The 23142-nt window shown below is 51.7% G+C and overlaps 2 protein-coding genes and 1 pseudogene across 2 annotated transcripts; all 3 read left to right on the top strand.

Moving 5' to 3' along the window:
- Nucleotides 1-298: 298 nt before the first annotated feature.
- LOC149995394 (uncharacterized) lies at nt 299-1727 on the top strand (annotated as a pseudogene).
- A 10809-nt stretch (nt 1728-12536) lies between these two features.
- LOC149995393 (leukocyte immunoglobulin-like receptor subfamily A member 6) lies at nt 12537-15645 on the top strand. Its single transcript, XM_090259594.1, has 7 exons — nt 12537-12630; nt 12752-12787; nt 12971-13255; nt 13399-13704; nt 13922-14218; nt 14457-14759; nt 15480-15645. Exons 1-7 carry the CDS (start codon nt 12597-12599, stop codon nt 15614-15616), a joined length of 1398 nt encoding a protein of 465 aa, XP_090115720.1. The 5' UTR covers nt 12537-12596; the 3' UTR covers nt 15617-15645.
- Nucleotides 15646-18692: 3047 nt separating this feature from the next.
- On the top strand, nt 18693-23013 carry LOC149995392 (leukocyte immunoglobulin-like receptor subfamily A member 6). The gene is made up of 6 exons (XM_090259199.1): nt 18693-18726; nt 19150-19434; nt 19586-19897; nt 20117-20398; nt 20698-20997; nt 22864-23013. The coding sequence occupies exons 1-6, from the start codon at nt 18693-18695 to the stop codon at nt 22983-22985; spliced, it is 1335 nt and encodes a 444-aa protein (XP_090115325.1). The 3' UTR covers nt 22986-23013.
- The last annotated feature ends 129 nt before the right edge of the window (nt 23014-23142 follow it).

Genomic DNA, 23142 nt, shown 5'->3' with positions numbered 1-23142 from the left:
CCCCTAGTTCAACGGGGTCGCTACCCTTCACTCTGCTCTTGGTTTTCCTTGACTGGTCCCTCTGTTCTCAACCCCATGGCGCGGGGCTAGAGCCCACATCGTGGGTTCGAATCCACACCTGCGCTCAACCTCCATCTCTGGTCCACTTTCAGGGAAGGCACTTTTCTCGCTTTTATGCATCACATTCGCCGAGTGTGCGTCTCTTTGGTCAGACACCAAATCTGTTTTAAATGTGAATAAATCTGAATAAATGGATAAGTACCAAGAATAGTTTGGACTCATAGACGCAGACGACAGTATGACGGTTACCAGGTGAATGGGGGCAGGTGAGGAAAGGAGATTTGACTCTGGAAGAGGAACACGGTGCAATTACGGATGATGTTTATAGAATTGTATACATGAAAGATTTGTGACATTTTAACATTTATTATTTTTATAGGGAGGGGAAGGGAGGGGGAGAGAGAGAGAGAGAGAAACATTGATGTGCAGAGAAACAGATTTGTCGGCTCTGCCCGCCCCCAGCCGTGGGCCCTAACCAAGAATGCTGGTCATTCAACGCACCTGGTAATGTTCTTCCAGAAATGCCGTGATTATCATGGAGAGCACTTGTTGGAAATGACGGTCAGGTGGTGTGTTTAGGAATCTGCTCTAAGAAAACACCGTTTGGGGTTCCCCATCCCCCGAAGCCCTGGATTGTGGCTTTTCCCTAATTCCCGGGTGTGAATGCTTCCTCAGGGCGGGGGGGGTGGGGGGGGGAATGGCCACCTCCCTCTGCCCGGACCTCCCCGCCTGTCTCCCCCTCCATCAGCTTCACCGAGTCCCAGCCGCGCAGCCTCTCTGACCGCTTGGCGGTGGAGAACCGTTCAGGTTACTTTCAGACCACGCGCTCTGACAGACTCCTCACGCGCCCTGGTGCGCTGCGCGGCGGGGACGAGCGCCAGCCCGCCACCAGCCTGGATGTGCGTTGGTGGTCCCGCCGGCCCGAAGCCACTGCCGCGCCGCCCCTGCTGGCGGCCAGGATCCCAGCAGTCCTGCAAGGTGGGCCCCGTAATCCCAGGGAGGCCCCCGCCCTCCTCCCCCTGCCCTCCGCGCCCCTCCCTCTGGTCCCAGTCCTAGCGCACCTGCCCAGGTCCTGTGCCCGCGCCGCCACCGCTAACGCGAGCCACCGCGTCCCTTCCCCGGCTGCGCCAAGGCTACTGCAAGGGCTCACACCTCCAATAGGCCCTGCGAACGCGCACAGGTGAGCGCCCCTGGGTCTGCGACAGACCCGCCTGCGATAAGAAGTTCGCTCGTTCCCAGGAGCTGGCCCGCCACCACCGGACGCACACGGGGCAGAAGCGCTTCACCCGCAGCGACCACCTGTCCAAGCTCGCGCGCCACCACCCCGATTTCCCTGTAACTGCTCCGGAGCTCTGGCGCCCGCAGCTCCTCACCAGCGATTCGCGGCCCTGCAGCCTGGCCACAGCCCGGCGCCCAGCCCAGCTCTCAGCCCTGCCCCTGCCAGCCTGCAGGGCCCGGGAGCAGCCCGCCCGGAGCTCGCCCTGCCCAGAGCCCCGGCACCGCACTCGCTGTCCAGGCCCCCTTCCAGCGGTCCCCTGAGGCCCCAAGATGCCTCCGATCCCCTCAAGACAGCAAGGAGGAGGCCTGACACTGGACTTGAGTCAGCTGGACCTTGGAGGTCGTCCCCAATATGGGTGGCTGGGACCTGTGTCTGTACAGAGCCATGACTTATTTTTTTTAAATAACAAAATTTTAAAAAGACAAAGTTTACCAATAACCAGCCAGAGACATTGAAACCAGAGGACAAGACATACAACTTAAGGATCCTGCCACAAGAGGGAGCCAGAAGCACAAAGCCAGGGTCTCTATGCAAGGCGGGAGAAGCCCCAGAACCTAAGCAGGACCAACACGAAGGACCCCTCATCTGAAGGCAGCTGTTCACGCTTGGAGGACGTGACTGCTACTTCAGACACATAAAGGGAACACAAAACTCCAAAGAACATGAAGAATCAAAAACATAACAACACTAAAGATCTGACCCCAAAGACATAGAGATCTGCAATTTACCCTGTAGATGATCCAAAAGAAACTCAACGAGCTACAAGACAAAATCTGAAAGATGATTCAATAAAGTCAGGGGAATATTATATGGATAAAATTGGAACTTCAACAATGAGACAGAAATCTTAAAAGAAAACCCATAAATTTTGAGGCTGAAGAAGTCAATGAATGAAATGATCAATGGTATAGAGGGCATTGACCAAAGAACAGATCAAGAAAAAACCAGAGGCCAATATCCTTATTGAATATAGATGCAAAGTTTTATACAGTTTTATACACCATAATCCAGTGGACTTTAACACAGGGTCTAAGAAGTATGAAAGAACATTTCAACATATGCAAATTGATAAGTGTTTTCACCACAATAATAAAGTAAGTGATATAAAACATATGGTTGTTTCAATAGATGCAGGGAAAGCATTTGAGAAAATAAACCATTCTTTCATAATAAGCATGGTCAACAGATTCGGGAATAGAAAGAACACACCTTTACAAAATAAGGGTCCCATGGGGCAAGCCCAGAGTTAACATCATACTCAACAGTGGAAAGCTGAAAGGTTTTCCTCTGAGATCAGGGACAAGAGAAGGATGCCCACTCTCAACCCTCTGATGCGACTTATACTAAAAAAGTCCTAGGTAGAGCAGACAGACAAGAAAAAGGAATAAAATACATCCAAGTTGGAAATAAATAAATAAAACTGTCTGCACATGATATAATCTTATACAGCAGTCCCTCTCTATATTGCGGTTCACTGATTGTGGCCTCACTGTATCATGTGATTTTAAAAAATATTAATCTAGGATTTTTTGCTATATTGTGGGATTTTGCAGTACTGTATACATATGTTGTTAAAGTTACGTAGGTTTAAGAGTGTAGAATATGTTTAAGAACATCGTAGTGTTTATAAAAGTGTGGAAAAAGTTAATAAGGGAGTGGGAAAGGTTAATAAGGGACTGGGAATGGTTTGTAAGTGTGTGGACAGGGTTTATAAAGCCTTAAAATATATATAAATACTAAAATAAATGTAAGGTTCCTACTTCACAGATTTTCACCTATCGGGGTTGGTGGGGTCTAGAACGTAATACCTGAAATAAATGAGGAATCACTGTACATAAAAATCCTAAAAACTCCACCCAAACATTATTAGAATTAATGAACAAAGTCAGTAAAGTTGCAGCATACAAGGTAACCATACAGAAATCAATTGCATATCTATAGAGGAACCATGATATATCAGAAAACTAAATTTAAAAATTCCATTTACATTAGCATCAAAAATAATAAAATTGTTAAAAATAAATATAAACACGGAGATGAAAGATTTGGACTTCAAGAACTTTAAGATTTTAATGGGAGAAATTGAAAAAGAAATAAGTGGAAACATGCTCCATGTTCAGAGTTTGGAAGAATTAAGTAAAATGTCCACATTGAGGTGCTGGCTGGTGTGGCTCAGTGGATTGAGTGCCAGCCTGTGTCCCAAAGAGTCACAGGTTCGATTCCCAGTCAAAGCACATGCCTGGGTTGTGGGCCAGGTCCCAAGTTGGAGGTGCATGAGAGGCAAACACACATTGATGTTTCTCTCCCTCTATTCCTCCCTTTCTTCCCCTCTCTCTCAAAACAAACAAATTATTTTTTAAAAAATAAATAAAATGTCTGCAATGCCTGATTAGATCTATATGCAAATTCTATGTAATCCCTATGTAAATTCAAATGACATATTTCACCAAAGTAGAAAATACAGAAATTCATACAGAACCACAGAAGACCCTGAAAAGCCAATGCAGTCTTGAAAAATAAGAACAAAGCTGGAGGTAGCACACTGCCTGATATCAAACTATAGTACAGAGCTATAGTAACTAAAACAATATAGTAGTGGCAAAAAAAAAAAAAAAAAAAAAAGGAGACACATACACCAAAGGAACAGAATTAAAAGTTCACAAATAAACTCATGCATACAGTTAACAAATATATGACAAAGAGAGAGCATTTGGCAAAATTCAAGAAACTCTCAGCACAACAGAAAGGGAAGGGAACTTTCTCAATCTGATAAGGGGACAAGTACAAAGGCCGTACTGAACATCACATCTAAGGGGGAAACTGAATGTAGGTGGAAAATACACAGGAGGTGGCTGGAGACAATAACCTGAAGCTCAAGTAGGAGTCTTGTGTGGGGAAGGCCCTTGGTCTTGAAAGGCACTTGTCCCAGTGGCATATTTCACAGATCTAGACCAAATATTTCAAAAATTATATGGAACAAAAATGACCCCATATAGCCTCAGTAATCTTGAGAAAGAAGGACAATGTAGGAGAGATCACAATACCTAATATCAAACTATACTACAAGGCCACTGTAATCAAAACAGTCTGGTACTGGCATAAGAACAGACACATAGATCAATGGAACAGAAGAGAGAGCTCTGAAATAAAGTCAGGTTTTGATGGTCAATTAACACTTGACAAAGGGCGCAGCAGCATAAAATGGAGTAAAAATAGCCTCTCCGACAAATGGTGTTGTAATATCTGGACAGGGATGTGCAAAAAAATGAAACTAGACTCCTGGCCAAGATGGAGGCCTAGACAGACACGCTGCATCTCCCTCCACAACTAAGAAGGAATGCAACTACCTCAAAACTAGAGACAACCAGAAGTTCCAGAAAATAGAGCTGCATGGATGTCCAAGAAACAAAGATATGAAGAAGAAATACTCACCCAGACAGGCAGGAGGGGCGGAGCGGGGCAGAAAGGACATGGTGTGGTGGTGGCAGCAGTGGCAGCAGCAGGCCAGCAGAAAGCACAAACATTTTTAAACATTTGGAAGGACACCTGGGGAGCACTCCAAGAACCAGACCTGACTGCACAGCTCATGGTTCCAACACCAGGGATAATTAGTCTCATTGCTTCTGACTGTGCAAACAAGTGGGAGTTGTGGCAGAGTAAGAAACTTCCGGTCTCTCAGCAGAGTTCGCTTATTTAAAGGGCCCCCACAGTCCTAGAACGTCCACAGACCCACCCATTCTGGGAACAACAACCAAAACAAGAGCTAGAGAGGCACCAGGCCCATACGGAAGTGGGAGAAGTCCCTGGAAAAGGGGTGAGTGCTGGGCAAGCAGTATGGTTCCCTCTCAGACCCCTCCCCCACATACAGCACCACAACATGGTGAAACGGGTCACCCTGTACTAATGAATCCCTAACGCTCCACCCCTAAGAACGTAAGAGGTGCAACAGCTCTACCTAAGACACAGAGGCAAACAAACACAGTAGCCTGTCAAGATGAGGAGACAAAGAGGGAACATATTAAGGTTCCAGTGGGAGACCTGAGCGATGAGGAGATAGCCAACCTAACAAATGAGAAGAGAGCCAAACTAACAGACCGAGAATTCAAAACACTGGTGATAAAAATGCTCACAGGCTTGACAGATATGCTTAAGTGTGGTAGATGCATAAGGGAAGAAGTGAATGCTAAGCTAAATGAAACGAAGGAAAATCCACACAAAACCAATGGTGAAGGGAAGGAAACTGGAGTTCACATCAATGATTTGGAAATAACGAAGAAAAAAACTGTCAACCAGTACAGAATGAGGAAACAAAAATTGAAAAAAATGAGGAGAGGCTTAGGAACCTCCAGGACAACTTTAAATGTGCCAAAATCCGAATAATAGGGGTGCCAGAAGGAGAAGAAGAAGAGCAAGAAATTGAAAGTTTATGTGAAAAAATAATGAAGAAAAACTTCCCAAATTTGGTGAAGGAAATAGACATACAAGTCCAGGAAGCACAGAGAGTCCCAAGGAAGCTAGACCCAAAGAGGACCACACCAAGACACATCAGAATTAAAATGCCAAAGGTTCAAGATAAAGAGAGAATCTTAAAAGCAGCAAGAGAAAAGCAGGCAGTTACCTACAAAGGGGTTCCTAGAGACTATCAGCTGAGTTCTCAAAAGACACTTTGCAGGCAAGAAGGAACTGGCAAGAAGCATTCAATGTGATGAAAATCAAGGGCCTACAACCAAGATTACTCTCTCCAGCAAAGCTACCACTTAGAATGGAAGGGCAGATAAAGAGCTTCCCAGACAAGGTAAAGCTAAAGGAGTTCATCATCACCAAGTCAATATTATATGAAATGTTAAAGGGATTTATTTAAGAAAAAGAAGATCAACACTATGAACATTAAAATGACCACCTATTCACAAGCTATGAACAACTGAATCTAAATAATAAAATGAAAACAAACTAAGCAAACAACCAGAACAAGAACAGGGTCATAGGTGTGGGAATCATTTGGAGGGTTTTTAGCTGGGGGGTTGGGGGGGGGAGAAATGGGGAAATGGTGCAGGGATTAAGAAGCATATTTGGTTGGTACAAAATAGACAGGAGGAAGTTAAGAATAATATAGGAAAGGGTGAAGCCAAAGAACTTATATGTACAACCCATGGACATGAACTAAGGGTGGTGGGATTGCTGGCGGGAAGAGGGGTACTGAAAAGAGAGGAGCTAAGGAAAAAGAAATTGGGACTACTGTAATAACATAATCAATAAAATATACTTAAAAAATAAAAGTAGATCACGACCATTTACCATACACCAGAATAAACTCAAAATGGACAAAAGAATAAATTTTAAGTTGCAAAATCATAAAAAAATTCTAGAAGAAAACAGCCAGTAAAATCTCAGACATCTCTCATAGCAGTATTTTTGCCAATATGTCTTCTAGGGCAAGGAAAATAAAGGAAAAATATAAACAAACAGTCCTACATAAAACTAAAAAGCGCTGCACAACTAAAAAAAATCAGCAAAATGTAAAGAGAACCAACCATATGGGAAAACATATTTGTCAGTGATACATTGGACACAGGTTTGATCTCAAATAAAAAACTTATACAACTCAACACCAGGAAGACAAACAATCATATTAAAAATGGGCAAAGGACGAACACTTATCCAAGGACATACAGAGGACCCATAGGAATTTGAAAGAGGCTCAACATCACTAGCCATCAGAGAGATGCAAATTAAAACCACAATGAGATACCAGCTCACACCAGTCAGACTGACCATCATCAACAAATCAACAAACAAGTGCTGGTGAGGATGCGGAGAAAAGGGAACCCTCGTGCGCTGCTGGTGGGAATGCAGACTGGTGCAGCCACTGTTGAAAACAGTGTGAAGTTTCCTGAGAAAACTAAAAATAGAACTACCTTTCGACCCAGTGATTCTGCTGCTGGGAATATACCCTAAAAATCCTGAAACACCAAATTCAGAAGTACTTATGCACCCCTATCCTATGTTCATGGCAGCAATATTTTCAATAGCCAAGTGCTGGAAACAGCCTAACTGCCCATCAGTGGTGAGTGGATTTAAAAAACTGTGGTACATTTACACAGTGGAGTACTATGCAGCAGAGAGAAAAAACGAACTCACCCTTCACGACAGCACAGATGGAACTGGAGAGCATTATGTTGAGGGAAATAAGCCAGGTGGTGAAAGACAAATACCATATGATCTCACCTAATACAGGAACCTAGTGAACAAAACAAATGAGTGAAACAGAACCAGAGGCACGGAAACAAGGAACAGACCGACAGTGACCAGCAGGGAGGGGTCAGGGGGATAATGGTGGAAAGAAGGGGAAGGGCCTAGACAAAGAACATGTATGAATGATCCACAGACATGGGCAACCGGTTGGTGATTGGCTGTGGGAGCAGGGGGAGGGCTGGGTGGAGGAGAGCAAAGGGGGGAAAAGTCAGACAACTGTAATAGAATAACTATTGAAAAAAAAATGATTTAAAAAAAAGGCACCTGTCTCCCAGCATGAAGCCTTCTCCCTGTGGCCATCAGAGGGCACATAAGAGCCATGGCAGAGCCTGTCATTCTCACAGGAAGCCTAGAACACCCTGTGGGACAGCGGCAATAATTCACCCAAATGAGTGTCTGTCCCTCACGAGGAGCCAGACGAGGCCAGGAAAGATTGTGCACCCAATGGCCCAGCAGAGGGCCTTAGAGACACGTCAGTAGGGGAGACCCCTCACCCTCCCTTCCCTGAGACCCCTTGCTGGTGAATGCACCTTCACATAAACCATTAGATCCCACAGCGCTGCTGGCTCACAGCAGGTGACATTCCCAGGGACAGACGTGGGTGGAAGGGCAGTGAACTGTGGGTTTAAGCCATCAGGTCAAGCTGAGAGCGTCACAGGTTGGCATGTTGAATGTGGCCAAGTCACATTTCCTTTCTTAGGCACAATTTCTGCCTCTCTTTGAAATAAATAGTAGCCCTGGCTGATGTGGTTCAGTGGACAGAGCGCCCACCTGTGAACCTAAGGGTCGCTAGTTTGATTCCCAGTCAGGGCACATGCCTGGGTTTCCAGCCAGGTCTACATTTGGGGGCAACCACACATTGATGTTTCTGTCCCTCTTTTTCTCCCTACCTTCCCCTCATCATAAAAATAAATGAATAAAATATTTATTTTTAAAAGTAAATAAAATTCCACAAAGTGATAGTGACATTCCCAGGAGATAATGCACCGGTTACAGAATAGGCACATAATTTCTTTACCATTATTATCCATCTGCAACTTTAGGACAGTATCCTCTCAAGATCACTAGGAGGAAGACCAATGTATATTTCCCCCCAAATTGTGGGTCTTTAAATGGCTAACACTTCCCTGAAAATATAGAAAATATACATGTTTTCTAATGAAGGTCGAGGGAGGACCCTGGCGCCCCCCATGTCCCTGTTTTTGGAGTTGATTGTACTGGGGAGCCCGGGAGCCCCAGTGAGTGAGTGCGGCCCAAGCCGGAGGAGGCTGGGCTGCTGCCCCAGGACCAGGCAGGACCAGGCTTACCAGGGGCCGCGGGTCCCTCTATGGCTCACCGGCTCAATGCCATGGACAGCAGGTACGGGCAGGGACGGTCGTGCCCCACATTGGGCTCACTGTGCAGATGCTCTGGGGGAGGGGGAGGGTTTATTTCAGCCCACATGTGAGACTGAGGAGAAGGTTCCAAAGCAGAGAGATTTGAAAGAAACAGAAATACACAGAACCCCCTCCAGACAACTTCATAGCAGCAATCCCCGGGAATCCCAGGAGTGGGGGACTCAGAAGCTGGGCTGACAAAGATAACGAGACTCAGTGTAAAACCTTCACTAACCACCTGCTCCTGGAAGGTACTTCTCCACTGTGTCTGGTATTGCCTCTGCTCTGAGGGAGTCTGGTCCCAGTGAGTTTGTCATTACTGTAATCTGCATTTTACATAGAAAATTGTGTTAGGGTTTTTCTGTAAGATTTTATTTACTTTTAGAGACAAGGGAAAGAAGGGAGAAAGAGAGGGAGAGAAACATCGATGTGCAAGAGATACATTGATTGCTTGACTCTTGCACACCCCCAACTGGGGACCAGCCTGGAACCCAGGCAACTGCCCGGACTGGGAATCGAACTTCTGACCTTTCAGTTCACAGGTCAGCACTTAATCCACTGAGCCACACCAGCCCGGAGATTTTATTTTTAAATACATGTCTCCTATCACTTAGTTGGTCTTCCTCATGTCTGTAAAACATTTGAGTATCTATCTCTTGCACTGTTACTAAATGTCATCCTCAGTTCTTCTTTCTGACACCACAGATATGACGTTCACCCTCATCATTCTAGTCCCCAGGTACCATCATTCCCCACCTCTGAGCACCCTGCGCTGCCTGCAGGAAATTTCCTCTACGCTGCTCTCCACTTTTGTAATTGGACTTCCAGCTGGGTCTCACCCTTGATGGGAAGGCTTGAATCAATGTGTCCCTTCTGTGGGGCTGTTCATCGCTCAGATTTCTAACTCATTATATTCATCTACACAAAACAACTCACATTCATAGCTCAAAATCTGAATCCTCATCTTCTTGTCAGACACCTAAACACGATGATAAATTGCTCTCATATTTTCCTGGTGACTCTCTTTCCTGCATGTTGTGAGAAATGCTCACAATAAAAAAAACTGGGACACAGGACTTGAGCAGGAAAGCGAGGCCTTTATTCACGAGTCTGCAGAGCCAGGCGCACCTCACAGCCAGGAGAATGTGCGCACCAAGTAGACAAAGAAAACTGGTTTTATAGTGCCCCACCCTAAAGTGAAAATGATTAGCTTTCCCACCCTGAAATTGCCACCCTAAAGTGATTAGCTTCCCCACCCTAAAGTGAAAGTGATTAGCTTTCCCACCCTGAAATTGCCACCCTAAAGTGATTAGCTTCCCCGCCCTAAAGTGAAAGAGATTAGCTTTCCCACCCTAAAGTGAAAGAGACTAGCTTTCCCACCCTGAAATTGCCACCCTAAAGTGATTAGCTTCCCCACCCTGAAATTGACAGGATCAGCTGCCCCGCCCTAACGCAATTAGCTCCCCCGCCCCTCTCCTTCTTCCCCATTTCTCCATGACTGGTTACTCCAGAGTTACAATCGAACACGGTTATCTAAATACCCCTTCTGTGGTTTGCAGATTTGCCAGTGCTGTCAGCTCCCCTCTCAGACACCCTTTAATTACATCTGCCCTTTGTTATTGCTAATTTTGTGCTGGTTTGGGAGTCACTATGTCCCTGTTTCCTACAATGTGACACCCCCATTTCAGTAGATGGCTGTCCAAGCACTGTTTGTCATTATGAGGAATTCTCTACTGTCCACCCCTGATGGACGTCTCCCCCTCAGACGCCTGCTCTCCCACAGACTTCTCTGGGGCTTTCCCAGCAGTTAGGCTGATGAGGGCTGAGGCAGCGCCCCGGCCCCATTCTGTCCTCTCTCTCAGACTCAACATCTGCTCAGCGCTCTGCCCGTCATGGCCACTCCAACGGGAGTCTCACAACAACACGTGGGACACACCCGTGGCTGACACATGGACTCACTCTGCTTCAGGCCACCCAGGGGAGACTGCTTCCTGCTGACCATGAATACAGGCCAATGGACCCAGTTACCCCAATGCCCATACAGACACATGGGGCAGGGGTCACACATCCAGCCTTCAGCTGCACCCTGACCCTCCCCTTCTGTGGGGAACTGGGGTCCCTCTCTGTCCACACAGGGGACACTCATCCCTATGACCCATGGATGGTCCTGATCACAAGTGACCACCAGTTTTGGTCTTAGCTCTCCATGGGGTTCTTGGCCCATATGGGCAACTTTCATTTCTCTTGCCTGCTCCTGTCTGCCCACAGCTTTTAAAACTGAAACCGGAAAAGCTGGTGTTCATGCTCCCTGTCACCTCCCAGCCCCAATAAGCAAGAGACAGGGATCGAATCTTTATGGGCACTTTACTCAGATGGTTGGTGATCTGAAAGTCAGTGGGTTTGTGCCCTAACAGACTGTCTTTAATTTCATTGTTAATGCACCATTTTTATAAGGAAAAGAAAAGTGTATGTAATGGGCTTAGAATTCAAGGAAAAGTTGGTCAGATAAAAGCTGCAGCATCTTTCATCTGTGTCCTGGGCGGTGGTCACCTTACCCTGGAGCACAAGGGCTCAGATACTGCCTTGGTTGCCTGCAGTCCTGAGACTCAAAGGTGGGACCGCTTATGGTCTTCTGGAGTCAAGGTGGGTCACACCTTCAGTTCCTGAAACAACAGCTTTTTAGACATTGGTTACTAAGCTTATTAGCTGTTACCTGAAACTAAAATTTTCCAACTTTTGAGTCGCCCATCCATACCTGGACTGGAAACATATGTCTCCCTCCCGTGCACCCAGCACACTGACCCACAGCCACTGAGGGTGGGGCTGATGACAGCAGGATCCAGGTGAGGAAACTGAGGCAGAGACAGGACATTACCCCACAGATCACTCTGGCATTTGTGATGGACACTTTAATAAATATCTGTTTTAGGTCAAAATCAGAACTCTAACCCAAATCAGTGTCCCCTAAGCTGATGGCAGGACCACGGCATGAGCAGGAGGCTTTAAGCAGGAAAGAGGGGCCCTGAGGGGCAGGAATCACACTCGGAGGCTGGTTCCCGTGAAGGCCTGGTGGACGCGGTTGCCAAGAAAAAGGAGAACTTGGATTGGGGTTGTGATAGGAAGGAGCCACACTCTGGGGCCAGGGCGAGGAGCGTGTTTCCTTCCCCTCCTTCCCTGCATGTGCCCTTGGTGCTCATGGTCACGGTGACACTGGACCTGCCTGCACAGCGGGAGGGGGACGTGTCTCTGTGGTCTGAGCTCTGCAGGCACAGGGACCACGTCTTCCTGAAGCATCTGCAGGGCCAGGTGACCACTGTCCACGGGGAGGACACACAGGCAGGTGCTGATGGACAGCTGAGGGGAAAGAAGGCCCTGTTGGAGAGGCTCTGACCTGGAAGGATGTGCCATGGGGCACCTCCCCTGCCTCGGGGCCTGTTTCCGACTCCATCATGGGAATGAGGGCCAGGCTCCTGGGGAGACCCTGTTCCCCTTCCTGAGAGGCTGCTGACGTGACGCTCTCATGACAGGGAGAGCCAGCCTCCCAGTGGCCACACCCTGTGCGTCTGTCTACCCTGAGGACACCGGGGCCTCTTCCTTCTGCACAGAGGGGCTCACTGAGGAGAGACAGCATGGTCCCCACCCTCACGGCCCTGCTCTGCCTGGGTGAGACATGAGGAGGGGGAGGGGGAGCCCTGCTCTGCCAGGACCCAGGACTCGGGGGCTCACAGGGATGAGGGTCCTGCCCAGGATTCAGGGCAGGTCTCTCACAGCACCTCTCTTCCAGGGCTGAGCGTGGGCCTGCAGACCCCAGTGCAGGCAGGTGAGTCTCCCCAGGTGTCCCAGGGCCCTCTCCTCACTGGGACAAGGGGCTACCCCACAGGCAGCTGGGGATGAAGAATACAGATCTGTCTGATGGATGGGGGACACCTGGGGGGTTCTGAGGCTGATAGCTAGGCATTGAGGTTGGGGAATCTCTTGTGACCCAGCCCCTGATTCCTTCCAGGAACCAGCCCCAAACCCACCCTCTGGGCTGAGCCAGGCCCTGTGATCCCCTGGGGGAGCGCTGTGACCATCTGGTGTCAGGGAAACATGGAGGCCGAAAACTTGGGTCTGTATAAAGGTGGAACCCCACTGAGCTGGGACACACAGAGCTCAGTGGAGCCTAGAAACAAGGCCAAGTTCTCCATCACATACATGACACGGGACACTGCAGGGAGCTATGGCTGTCACTACCACAGCCCCACCGGCCAGTCAGAGCGCAGTGACCCCCTGGAGCTGGTGGTGACAGGTGAGAGGACACTCAGGGCTTTCAGCCTCAGGCTCTCCCCTCAGGAAAGGGGTGCTTCAGGGTGTTACCCCCTCACGGCCCAGCCCTGGGGGACATGAGGGAGGTGTGAGCCCCATTTAACATGCTGCCTCCTTCTCTCCTAGGATCCTACAGCAACAAACCCAGCCTCTCAGCCCTGCCCAGCCCTGTCGTGACCTCAGGAGGTAATGTGACCCTCCAGTGTGGCTCATGGCAGAGATTTGACAGGTTCATTCTGACTAAGGAAGGAGAGGACAAGCTCTCCTGGACCCGGGACTCACGGCCACACCCCAGTGGGCAGGAGCAGTTCCTGTTCCCTGTGGGCCCTGTGACCCCCGGCCGCAGGTGGACATTCAGATGCTACGGCTGTTACAGGAACACCCCGCAGGTGTGGTCACAGCCCAGTGACACCCTGGAGCTCCTGGTCTCAGGTGAGGATGCCCCACTTTCTCCCCCTCCATGCTTGAGGCACCAGACAGGTTATTGGAATCTTTGCTGTGAGGGGAGCCCCATGTGAGAGGGTGGGGTGAGGGGACCACAGGGGCTCTGGGGCTGAAGACACACAGAGAGGGACATGGGGCCTGGGGCCAGGCCAGGACGAGGGTCATGGAAGGAGCAGTCCCTGTCAGTCATGTCTGGTCTCTGCAGGGGACTCAGGAAGGCCGTCCCTCCTGACCCGGCAGGGCCCCATCGTGGCCCATGGACAGAGCCTGACCCTCCGGTGTCGCTCCGACCTCGGCTATGACAGATTCGCTCTGTCCCAGGAGAGGGGACAGGACCTCCCCCAGCGCCCTGCCCTGCAGCCCCAGGCTGGGCTCTCTCAGGCCGACTTCCCCCTGGGCGCTGTGCGGGGCTCCCAGGGCGGCCGGTACCGGTGCTACGGCAGACGCGGCCTCTCCCCCGTGTGGTCAGCCCCCAGTGAGCCCCTGGACGTCCTGGTGGTAGGTGAGGAGCCAGCGGGTTCCGTCAGGGACCCAAGTCTGCTCAGGCCCTGCTGGGGTCTCGGGTGGTGACGGCCAGGACAAGGGGTGTGGTCCCCAGGAAGGGAGACAGACATAGGTGGGAGGGGACAAGGGAGACTCAGAGGAAACAGGACAGAGAGGAGGGTCCTCAGAAAGGGGCCTGGTGACTCTCAGGTCGGGACAAGGTGGGCGGCAGCCCCTCACCACCCCCCTCTCTCTAGGACAGTTCTCTGACAGACCCTCCCTCTCGGCACAGCCGGGCCCCACGGTGGCCTCGGGAGAGAACGTGACCCTGCTGTGTCAGTCATGGAGCCCAACGGACACGTTCCTTCTGTCCAAGGAGGGGGCAACTGGTGCCCCCCTGCGTCTCAGACCAAAGCACCGAGCTCAGCAGTACCAGGCGGAGTTCTCCGTGGGTCCTGTGACCTCAGCCCACGGGGGCACCTACAGGTGCTACAGCTCCCGCAGCACCTCCCCCTACCTGCTGTCACAGCCCAGTGACGCCCTGGAGCTCCTGCTCTCAGGTGAGTCCCATGATGCTGTCCTTTCTGTGCTCAGTCAGCTCAGAGCCCTGTCCCTGGAGAGTCTGAAACTGTAAAAAGTGAGGAGACCCAGGGGTTCCCACTGACAGGACACTCAGGAGGCCTTAAACCCACTCCTCCCCCATGGACCAGGGTCCCCCCTTTTGAGTCAGTGGGGTCTCTGAGCTGTAGGAGAATAAGCTCATGAGTTCCATGCCTCCGACGGAACGCAGAGCACACAGCTCTTCATTTTTTCTTTACTGAGACCATTTTCATCCCTAATGCTGAACTCTTGGGGTACAGCTCTTATTGAAGTGACTCAGACCAAGTTCTGAATCCAGAGGTCACAGGCAGGCTGAGGTCACCTGAGGAGGGGACAGGGCACCTGGCAGAGATAAGACAGGGCTCATGGAAGGACCGTGGAAAAGTTGTGATCTGAGGGTGGGGCATGGAGAGCACAGACCCCAGGAGGAAGGCCTGTGTCTCCCCCAAATCCTCACTCACCCTCTCATTCATGATTCTCAGGAGCAGCCGGCACCATCAGCCCATCACAGAACAAGACAGACCCCCAGAGTGGTGAGTAGGAGAAACTCTGATTTGAGGGGCTTGGGGCAGAGGGTCATGTCCTGTCAGAGGGAGCCAGGTGCCCTGAATGGACACCCATGATTCAGGGGTGACTTTTATTTTTCTTATTTCTGTGACCTCTTTACCCACAATCCCTAGCCTCCCACCCCCAGGACTACACGGTGGAGAACCTCATCCGCATGGGTGTGGCTGGTCTGGTCCTGGTGGCCCTCTGGGTGCTGCTGCTTCAGGCTCGAGACAGCGAGAGGAGGGCCCACGCTGCAGCCGGGATGTGAACACAGAGGGGACGGGCACTGTTCAGAGTGGGGGACCATGGAGCCCACCTGATGACCCGGGACGTGGTGAAGGACAGTCTGGGCCGCAGCTGGGGAAAGTGCTGCTGAGGTCGTCCAGGGGAGCAGACGCGGTGGCGAGTTTTGGGGGCAGGGAAGGCGAGCTGTCTTCCTGTAGAGATGCCTCCTCCATCCCACTGTGGGCTGTCCCTCCCGGTCATTATGGACTCCTGTTGACTGTCCTTCTGATTTCACCCCAGTGGCATGAGGGTCGCCCACATGGCTGGTTTGGATTCACATCTACACCCCTTCATGCCAGATCCCACTCATATGAATAACTGTGGTGTCTTCATTCCCCAGAAAGTTTTTTAAACCAAAAAGAACAAAGTATGGGCACCTGCTGTATTGTGGATGAACATCAAACCTCTGCACTAAATAAAAAGTGAAACACAAAAGATCCCATTTTCTGTCATTTTATATAAAATGTCGAGGAGAAGGGAGCCCATTGAGACAGAAATCAGGTGGTTTCTCAGGGGCTGACATGCAGGAGAGACGGGAGCCGGACGACTTGGTGGTATTTGGAGCATGAAAACCTCTGAAACTACAGAGACGTGATGGTGCAGCGTCGTGAATTTACTAAACTCCAGGGAATTCTATGCTTTAAAAGCCTCAATTCTATGTTACATGAATTTTACGTCATAAAAAACAAATGCAAGTCAACCACAGGGTTCCCTGTGGGTCTCTTTTATCTTAGAAGTTGCACACAGTCCCCGTGCCATTTACCCCCAGGTCTGAGATGCCCTCAGGGCCCAGTGCTCAGGGCTCAGCCCCCTGCTGGGAGCCCACCCTCACTCTGGGATGTGGGGGTGCAGGATCCAGGGTGAGCAGCGCATTCCTGTGCCCTGTCTGCGCTCACCTGCCGTTCAACCAAGGACGCCCCACGGCTCTGAGTCCCTTACAGGCTGGAGGTGGGGGTAGGCCTGTGACTCCCAAGCAGCGCTTCCTGCACACGTCCCTGCTGCCCGCGACTCAATCAGGCCCCAGAAGTGACACCAGATGGAGCGTCTTCATGTCTCGGGTTCTGCTGCTCCTCACGACAACCATGAGAGCTGAGCTTCCAACGTCTCTGCGATGAGGAAGATAGAGCGGAAGTTACTGGTCAACACAGACGGTCAGTAACTTCTCCACGTTGTAAATCACAGCCTGTGAACTGTCCGCACCTGGTGCCTCTGCCCAGCGCGTGGGGGTGGAAGCGGTGTCACGTGGGGAGTCCCTCACGCACAGAGAGGGGCAGCGAGGGGCACACGGCCCTAAACGCACAGGATGGGAGAGACGGAGAAGGTCTCCTGCTCACAGACACGAGGGAGTCAGAGAGGAGTGTGAGGGGGACACAAACACACACCCAACCCAGGGCAGAGTGGCTCCCCCTGTGGGTCAGGCCACAGTGTCACCACAGCTCCCTAGCCTCCTGCTCCTCCCTGGGGTCCTCAGTCCTAAGACAGCCCCATGGGACCCTGCAGACAACCCTGGCAGAGAGTAGACAGTCCCTCCGCCCTTCCTCCCCTCCCCCACCCAAGGGACACGCCCACAGCTCTGACCCCAGCCCTTTTCTCTGGGACCTGTTCGCCACCACTGTCCCCTCAGCTGAAGACCCAGGACCTCCTGTGGGTGTGACCCCGTCACCCTCCTCGCTGGCCTCCTGCAGACCCTCCTGCCCAGCGGAGGTGTTTTCCTCTGGGGGACCTGAGCTCACCTGTCCCAGCCCCTCCCCTGCACGGAGCCTTCCCACAGGGGTCCCCTCACTGCAGCCACACCCAGTCCCTCCGCCTGACGGTGCCTGTGGCTGACAAGCGGGCTGAGCCCAACTCTGCACCCCAAGCAGAGCCCCTTCCTCCTGCAAACCAGACCCAGCCCAGTGACCACCTCCCCTCCCCAGACCCACATGCCTGAGTCATGACCGCACGGTCCTTGTCATGGCGCCCATGAGCCAACCGGCTCAGAGCAGAGGCCTCTGCACACATCCTAGACCAGATAATGACAAAGATGTCTCCCGGCAGCCTCTCACGCAGCTTCAAATGTACTTCTGTTGTGGGGTTTGTGTTAGGCTTTCATGAGAAATTCTCATAAACTGCTGAGCGGACTGAGCAGCTCATTCCATGGGGGTGAGAAGGGGTGGGAGCTTCATCAGTTTATCACCTACCCCACCCCTGCGGTCTGTTCCCCACGGAGCAGAATGTTCTCAAAGCAGCCATCTGCTCACACACCCCAGTAATGAACAGGCTTCCAATACCTTAAAGACAAGTCCAGGAGCACCTGCTGGGAGCAGAGGCCCATGTGACAGGGCACAGCACACCCTGGTGACTACATGTCTGTAGAAGAATCACTCCCTTCCTCAGAGCCCTGTGCTGTCCCCCAGGGTGTCCCGGTCCCTCCCTCACCAGCAGGTCCCCACACTCCATGACTAAGGTGCCAGAGACCCCTGATTCTTTCTGTCTTGTTTTTCTCCTTCTTAAAAATTTACCAACATCACCCACATCACCCACTGCATACACAGTGTTGTCTGAGTCACAAATCAGCACTGCGTGTGTCCAGGGGAGGAAGCGGTCACCTCCGCCAGTGAAATTCATGCCTGGACAGGGCAACTGCTCAGTAAACATCAGTTGGTTGCTCTGAAGGAGAAAGGCTGGAAGCAAATTTGCATTTAGAGTCTCAGGAAAGGGAAGTGAAATTCCCAAGGTCACGTGGGTTCTAGAAAAGGAAGAGTTGAAGCTGCAACAGAAATCGGGCTGCTCCTCAGTCCAGCCCTGCATCCTCTGCCCTCCTGTCCCGGGACAGGTGTCACCCTCTGGATTTGGGTTCCCATGAGGTGGAGGCCAGGCGTGTGGGGTCTGCTGAGACTCAGATCTGGTCTGACAGCTCCCAGAACCTGCTGTCTCCTCGACCAGATTGCGGCAGAGAAGGAAACTGTGGTTTGTCCCACAAGCCAGAACCTCATCACTCCAGTGTGTCTGTCTGTCCTGCTGGGCTCTGTGGGCCTCATATGCCATCTTGACCACCGGGAACCCAGGGAGACAGAGCCATGACTCCAACCCTCACTGCCCTTCTCTGCCTCGGTGAGTTTGGGATAAAAGGGAAGGATAAGGCCCCACACCTCCCAGGTCCTCTTCCCCAAAGGGACCCAGGACGGAGGAAGCTCGGTGGGGACGGAAGTCCTGGGGGGAGGAGAGGTGTGCTCAGCCCCAGGTCTGACCCCAGTGCTCAGGGGCCAGAGCAGCTCTGGAGCTCCTGTGTGTGCGGAAGGGAGACAATCTCACCCGACTCTCTTCCAGGGCTGTTTCAGGGCCCATGGGACCAGGTCCAGGCTGGTGAGTCCCCCCCAGACCTCCTGCTTCAGCCCGAAATCACCTCTGGGCACCTGGGGGCACATAGTGGGACTGGGCTGATGGGGACCAGTCTGGGAGCGGACTTGGACTGACAGCTGGGGAAACTGAGGGGACAAGGACACCCCTTACACCCCAGGTCTGCTTCCCTTCCAGGAGTCCTCCCCAAGCCCTCCATCTGGGCTGACCCAGGCCCCGTGGTCAGCAAGGGGGGCCCTGTGACCATCTGGTGTCAGGGGTCTCTGCAGGCGGAGGGCTACGCTCTGTATCAAAACAGAAGGTCTAAGCCCTTGGACACGAGGACCCCACAGACCCCCAGCAACAAGACCGGGTTCCTCATTCAGTCCGTGGGCGCACACCACGCAGGACTATACCACTGTGCCTATAGCATAGGGAACGCACTGTCTGAGTGGAGTGACCCACTGCTCCTGGTGGTGACAGGTGAGGGGGAACCCGGGTCCCCTCCCCACTGCGGGCTCCTCCTCAGAGGCTGAAGGGAACAGTGTGGCTTTAGGGGCCTCACTCCTCACAGCCAACAACTGGGGAAGGTGGGTTGATAGTCCCTTTACCTCCTGTCCTCCTTCTCCCTCAGGAGTGGACGAGGTCCCCTCCCTCTCAGCCCAGCCAAGCCCAGTGGTGGCCGCGGGAGGGAACGTGTCCCTCCTGTGCAGGTCACTGAACACAACGGGGACTATGTATCTGCTGATGGAGGGAGGGGCTGACCCGCCCCAAAGCATGGAACCGGAACTGAGGTTCTCTGCTGGGAGGTGGTGGACTCAGGCCACCTTCCCTGTGGGCCCCGTGAGCTCCTCCCACGGGGGGACCTACAGATGCTTTGGGTCCTACAGTGCCTACCCCAACCTGTGGTCACACCCCAGTGACCCTCTGCACATCGAGGTCACAGGTGAGGTGGCCCACACTTGTCTTCAGTTCTTTCCTGTACCCAAGTAACTGATCTGAACCTTGTGCCTAGTAGAGCCCTGGGGGTCGTGGGGTCAGGGACACTGGTGTGTTGGGGACAGACCACAGGGGGAGGCTCAGGGAGGGACCAGGAGAACTCTCCCTGTGGCCCCCGTAGGTGGTGGGTGTGTGTCCCCTGGGTGCTGACGACCCCCCTCCCCAGGCGTGTACAGGGCGCCCTCCCTCTCGGCCCAGCCGGGCGCACTGCTGCTGCGAGGAGACAGCCTGACCCTCCAGTGTCGCTCAGAGCCCGGCTGTGACAGATTCGCTCTGACCAAGGACGCGGGGCCCCCAGCCCCCCAGCGTCTCAGTGGGCAGCCCAGCCCCGACTTCCCCCTGGGCCGGGTGAACCGCACCCACGGGGGCCGGTACAGGTGCTACTGCGGCCACAGCCTCTCCCACGCGTGGTCGGCCCCCAGCGCCCCCCTGGACATCCTGATCGCAGGTGAGGACCATGCACGGCCCTGTCCTGTCTGCTGAGGGCTCAGCCCAGGGTCACCGCGGGGGTGTGGGGTGCAGGTGAGGGACCTGGTGCCCAGGCTGGGAGGGGCTGAGATTTAGGGGGAGGAGTGAGAAAGGAGGAGTGTGGGTCATGGGGATGAAGGAGACCCTCCCAGAGGGACAGAGAGGAGCTGAGAGGGGTCCCAGACAGTGTCCCTGGGGAACAACATGGTCCCTCTGCTCAGGGACCGGGGCATGGAGGGGGAGTGATTCTATGCACATCACACCCTTTCTCTCCCCCAGGACTGTACACAAAACCCTCCCTCTTGGTCCAGCCGGGGCCCTCAGTGCCCTTGGGAGCAAACGTGACCCTGCGGTGTGGATCCGAGGTCAGGTCTGACACCTTCCACCTGCACAGGGAGGGGTCCCTGGATCCTCCCCAGAAGCTTCATCTGCAGGACATGGCTGTCCCTTCTCAGGCCAACTTCGTCATCGGTCCTGTGATCTCAGGCCACAAGGGGACCTACAGGTGCTACAGCTCACTCAGCACCTCCCCCTACCTGCTGTCACACCCCAGTGAACCCCTGGAGCTCACGGTCTCAGGTGAGGGACTCCTACCCTGTCCACTGAGGGAGCAGACTGTCCCAGGAGAGCTCTGGACTGGGATGGGGAGAAAGGAGAAACAGTGAAGTCACCAATAAGGGGAATCTCACCCCATAAAGCAATGGAGAAGATGGGGTGTCCCCACCCTCTCTAGGCCTCACCACATCTGAGGATTTAGGAGGTTCTTGGTGTTTCCATGGAACAGACTGAAGAGGGTGGAGGACCAGCATTTGGGGAAAGTAAGTGGGACTATAAGGGACATGAAGAGGCAGACACAGTCCCACTTCCTCCTCTGGTTCGTGACTCATGCAGTATTTTGGGTCTACAGATCTTCACGCACATGGACAAACTTCATGTCTGTTGGGCAGCAGAGTCCTCTTAGCCAAGCAGACACACAGGCTCCACCTGTCTTGTGCTAGTTTCCGAGTTTATGCTTCAACACATCACATATTTTCAGAAGGGTTTTTTTCTTATATGCTGGGAATAACGATGGAGATTTAGGATGGGTCCACATGTCTCAAGTAGCACTGAGGTCACTGGGTCCTGTGTGGTCACCGTGGGAGGAGCTGCATGGAGGGGAAGATGCGCAGCTCAGGTGGGGAGCAAAGAGCAGGTGCCAGTCCTGCCTCTGTCCGTGGTGCTGATTCCAGGGTCCGGCGTCATCCCCGCACCTGTGCACTGAGGCCCACAGAGGAAGACAGAGTAAAGGGGCCTCTCGTTTCTGGGTCAGGGTGATTGAGGATCCACTGGGAGTCTAGGCTGAAGTGAAGTTGGCTTAGCCCCCTTGAGACGTTCCCAGTGATGAAATCCTACCGTATCTGGGACGTGGTCCTCTCACCTTTCACAGCAGAAGCCTATCCTGCCTGGATTTGAAAAAACTAAGTCAGTTGAGAGCTTTGGTGCCAGTGAATCCTTGTGGGAGAAAGAACATGAGTTCACTCTGAGAATGTCCTGTGTCCACCAGGGCCCATTGTCATTACGTGGACGTGGAGAGACGGCAGGATTTCTGCTCAGTCTCCATGAGGACCAGGTTGTCAGCTGAATCAGGTCATTTTCCAAAATACCTCCTATAAGAACTCATACCAGTGCCTCCTCTCGTCCCCAGATTTCAGTATATTTCTTAAAATTTTATTTGTCACATTATCAGAGCCTCTCTTGTATATACAGAGGCTTGTAAATTCATGCAGGTGTCTATCTAAATATTTTATTTTATCAGTTTCCTAGTTTCTTATCAATATTCCTATTAGACTATGAGCCTAATGAACACTTATGGGTTATGTTAATGAATGATCAAAAATTCCTGTGTTGTACATATTCCATCATTTATTTTCAAAAGAATGATAGAGAGAAGAAAGAATTGTCACATGGAAATTATATTCCCAAGTCACAGATAAAAGAGGCTAGCTGAGGTGCAGCAATGAAAAGGTAGACCCAACTCTTCACATCTTCATTTCCTGACTTTCAGAATAAATTGTAGTCCCCCTTGTTCACCTTTGCTTTTTAATAAAATGCAAGGGAAGACACCTGAGACGCTCACCTTCAGAACAAATTCGGGCATTGTTGGTGATAGGTCCATTCAGGATCAGAAAAGAGAGGACTTGAGCATCTCCCCCGTCTCCCCACTCACATCCTGTCTGTTTTCTTTTCCATTGGAGAAGCTGATACTTCGGGATGATCACAAAATAATTCAGATTCCAAGACTAGAGAGTAGGAGAAAATCTCAGTTATGGCTCTGGGCTCAGGGCGCCAAATCCTGTCAATGAAATGAAGGTGCCCTTGTGGACATCCAGGGGGACTGGGGTGATTTGAGTCTGCCCTGACCTCTATGACCTCTTTACCCCCATTTTTTTGCCTCCCACCCCCAAGACTACACAGTGGAGAATCTCATCCGCATGGGCATTGCTGGCTTGGTCCTGGTGGCACTCGGGGTGCTGCTGTTTCAGGCTCGAGACAGCGAGAGGAGGGCCCACAATGCAGTGAGGATGTGAACACAGAAGGCAAAAAGTCCACCATTCAATGAGGTAGATTCTTGAAAATAAATCTTGTTGAGCAGGAAGTTCTCAAAAATATCTGAAGTACAAGGTGAGGGACCTGACTGTTCAGAATGTCAAGAGCAGTATAAGTTGCTGACATGATCAAATATGT

This window comes from Furipterus horrens, unplaced genomic scaffold (assembly GCF_987537825.1).
Source record: "Furipterus horrens unplaced genomic scaffold, mFurHor1.1.pri manual_scaffold_13, whole genome shotgun sequence".
NCBI lineage: Eukaryota > Metazoa > Chordata > Mammalia > Chiroptera > Furipteridae > Furipterus > Furipterus horrens.
The sequence above is the reverse complement of the archived record's forward strand: the minus strand, read 5'-3'. Positions and strand labels throughout refer to the sequence as shown.

Excerpts from the sequence above, each read along its gene's own strand:
- LOC149995392 (XM_090259199.1), top strand. The coding sequence starts at position 18,693 with ATGACTCCAACCCTCACTGCCCTTCTCTGCCTCG. Across the intron at positions 20,399-20,697 it reads CCTGGACATCCTGATCGCAG|GACTGTACACAAAACCCTCC; the intron begins GTGAGGACCATG and ends TCTCTCCCCCAG. Across the intron at positions 20,998-22,863 it reads CCTGGAGCTCACGGTCTCAG|ACTACACAGTGGAGAATCTC; the intron begins GTGAGGGACTCC and ends CCCACCCCCAAG.
- LOC149995393 (XM_090259594.1), top strand. The coding sequence starts at position 12,597 with ATGGTCCCCACCCTCACGGCCCTGCTCTGCCTGG. Across the intron at positions 12,788-12,970 it reads GCAGACCCCAGTGCAGGCAG|GAACCAGCCCCAAACCCACC; the intron begins GTGAGTCTCCCC and ends GATTCCTTCCAG. Across the intron at positions 14,760-15,479 it reads CCTGGAGCTCCTGCTCTCAG|CCTCCCACCCCCAGGACTAC; the intron begins GTGAGTCCCATG and ends CACAATCCCTAG.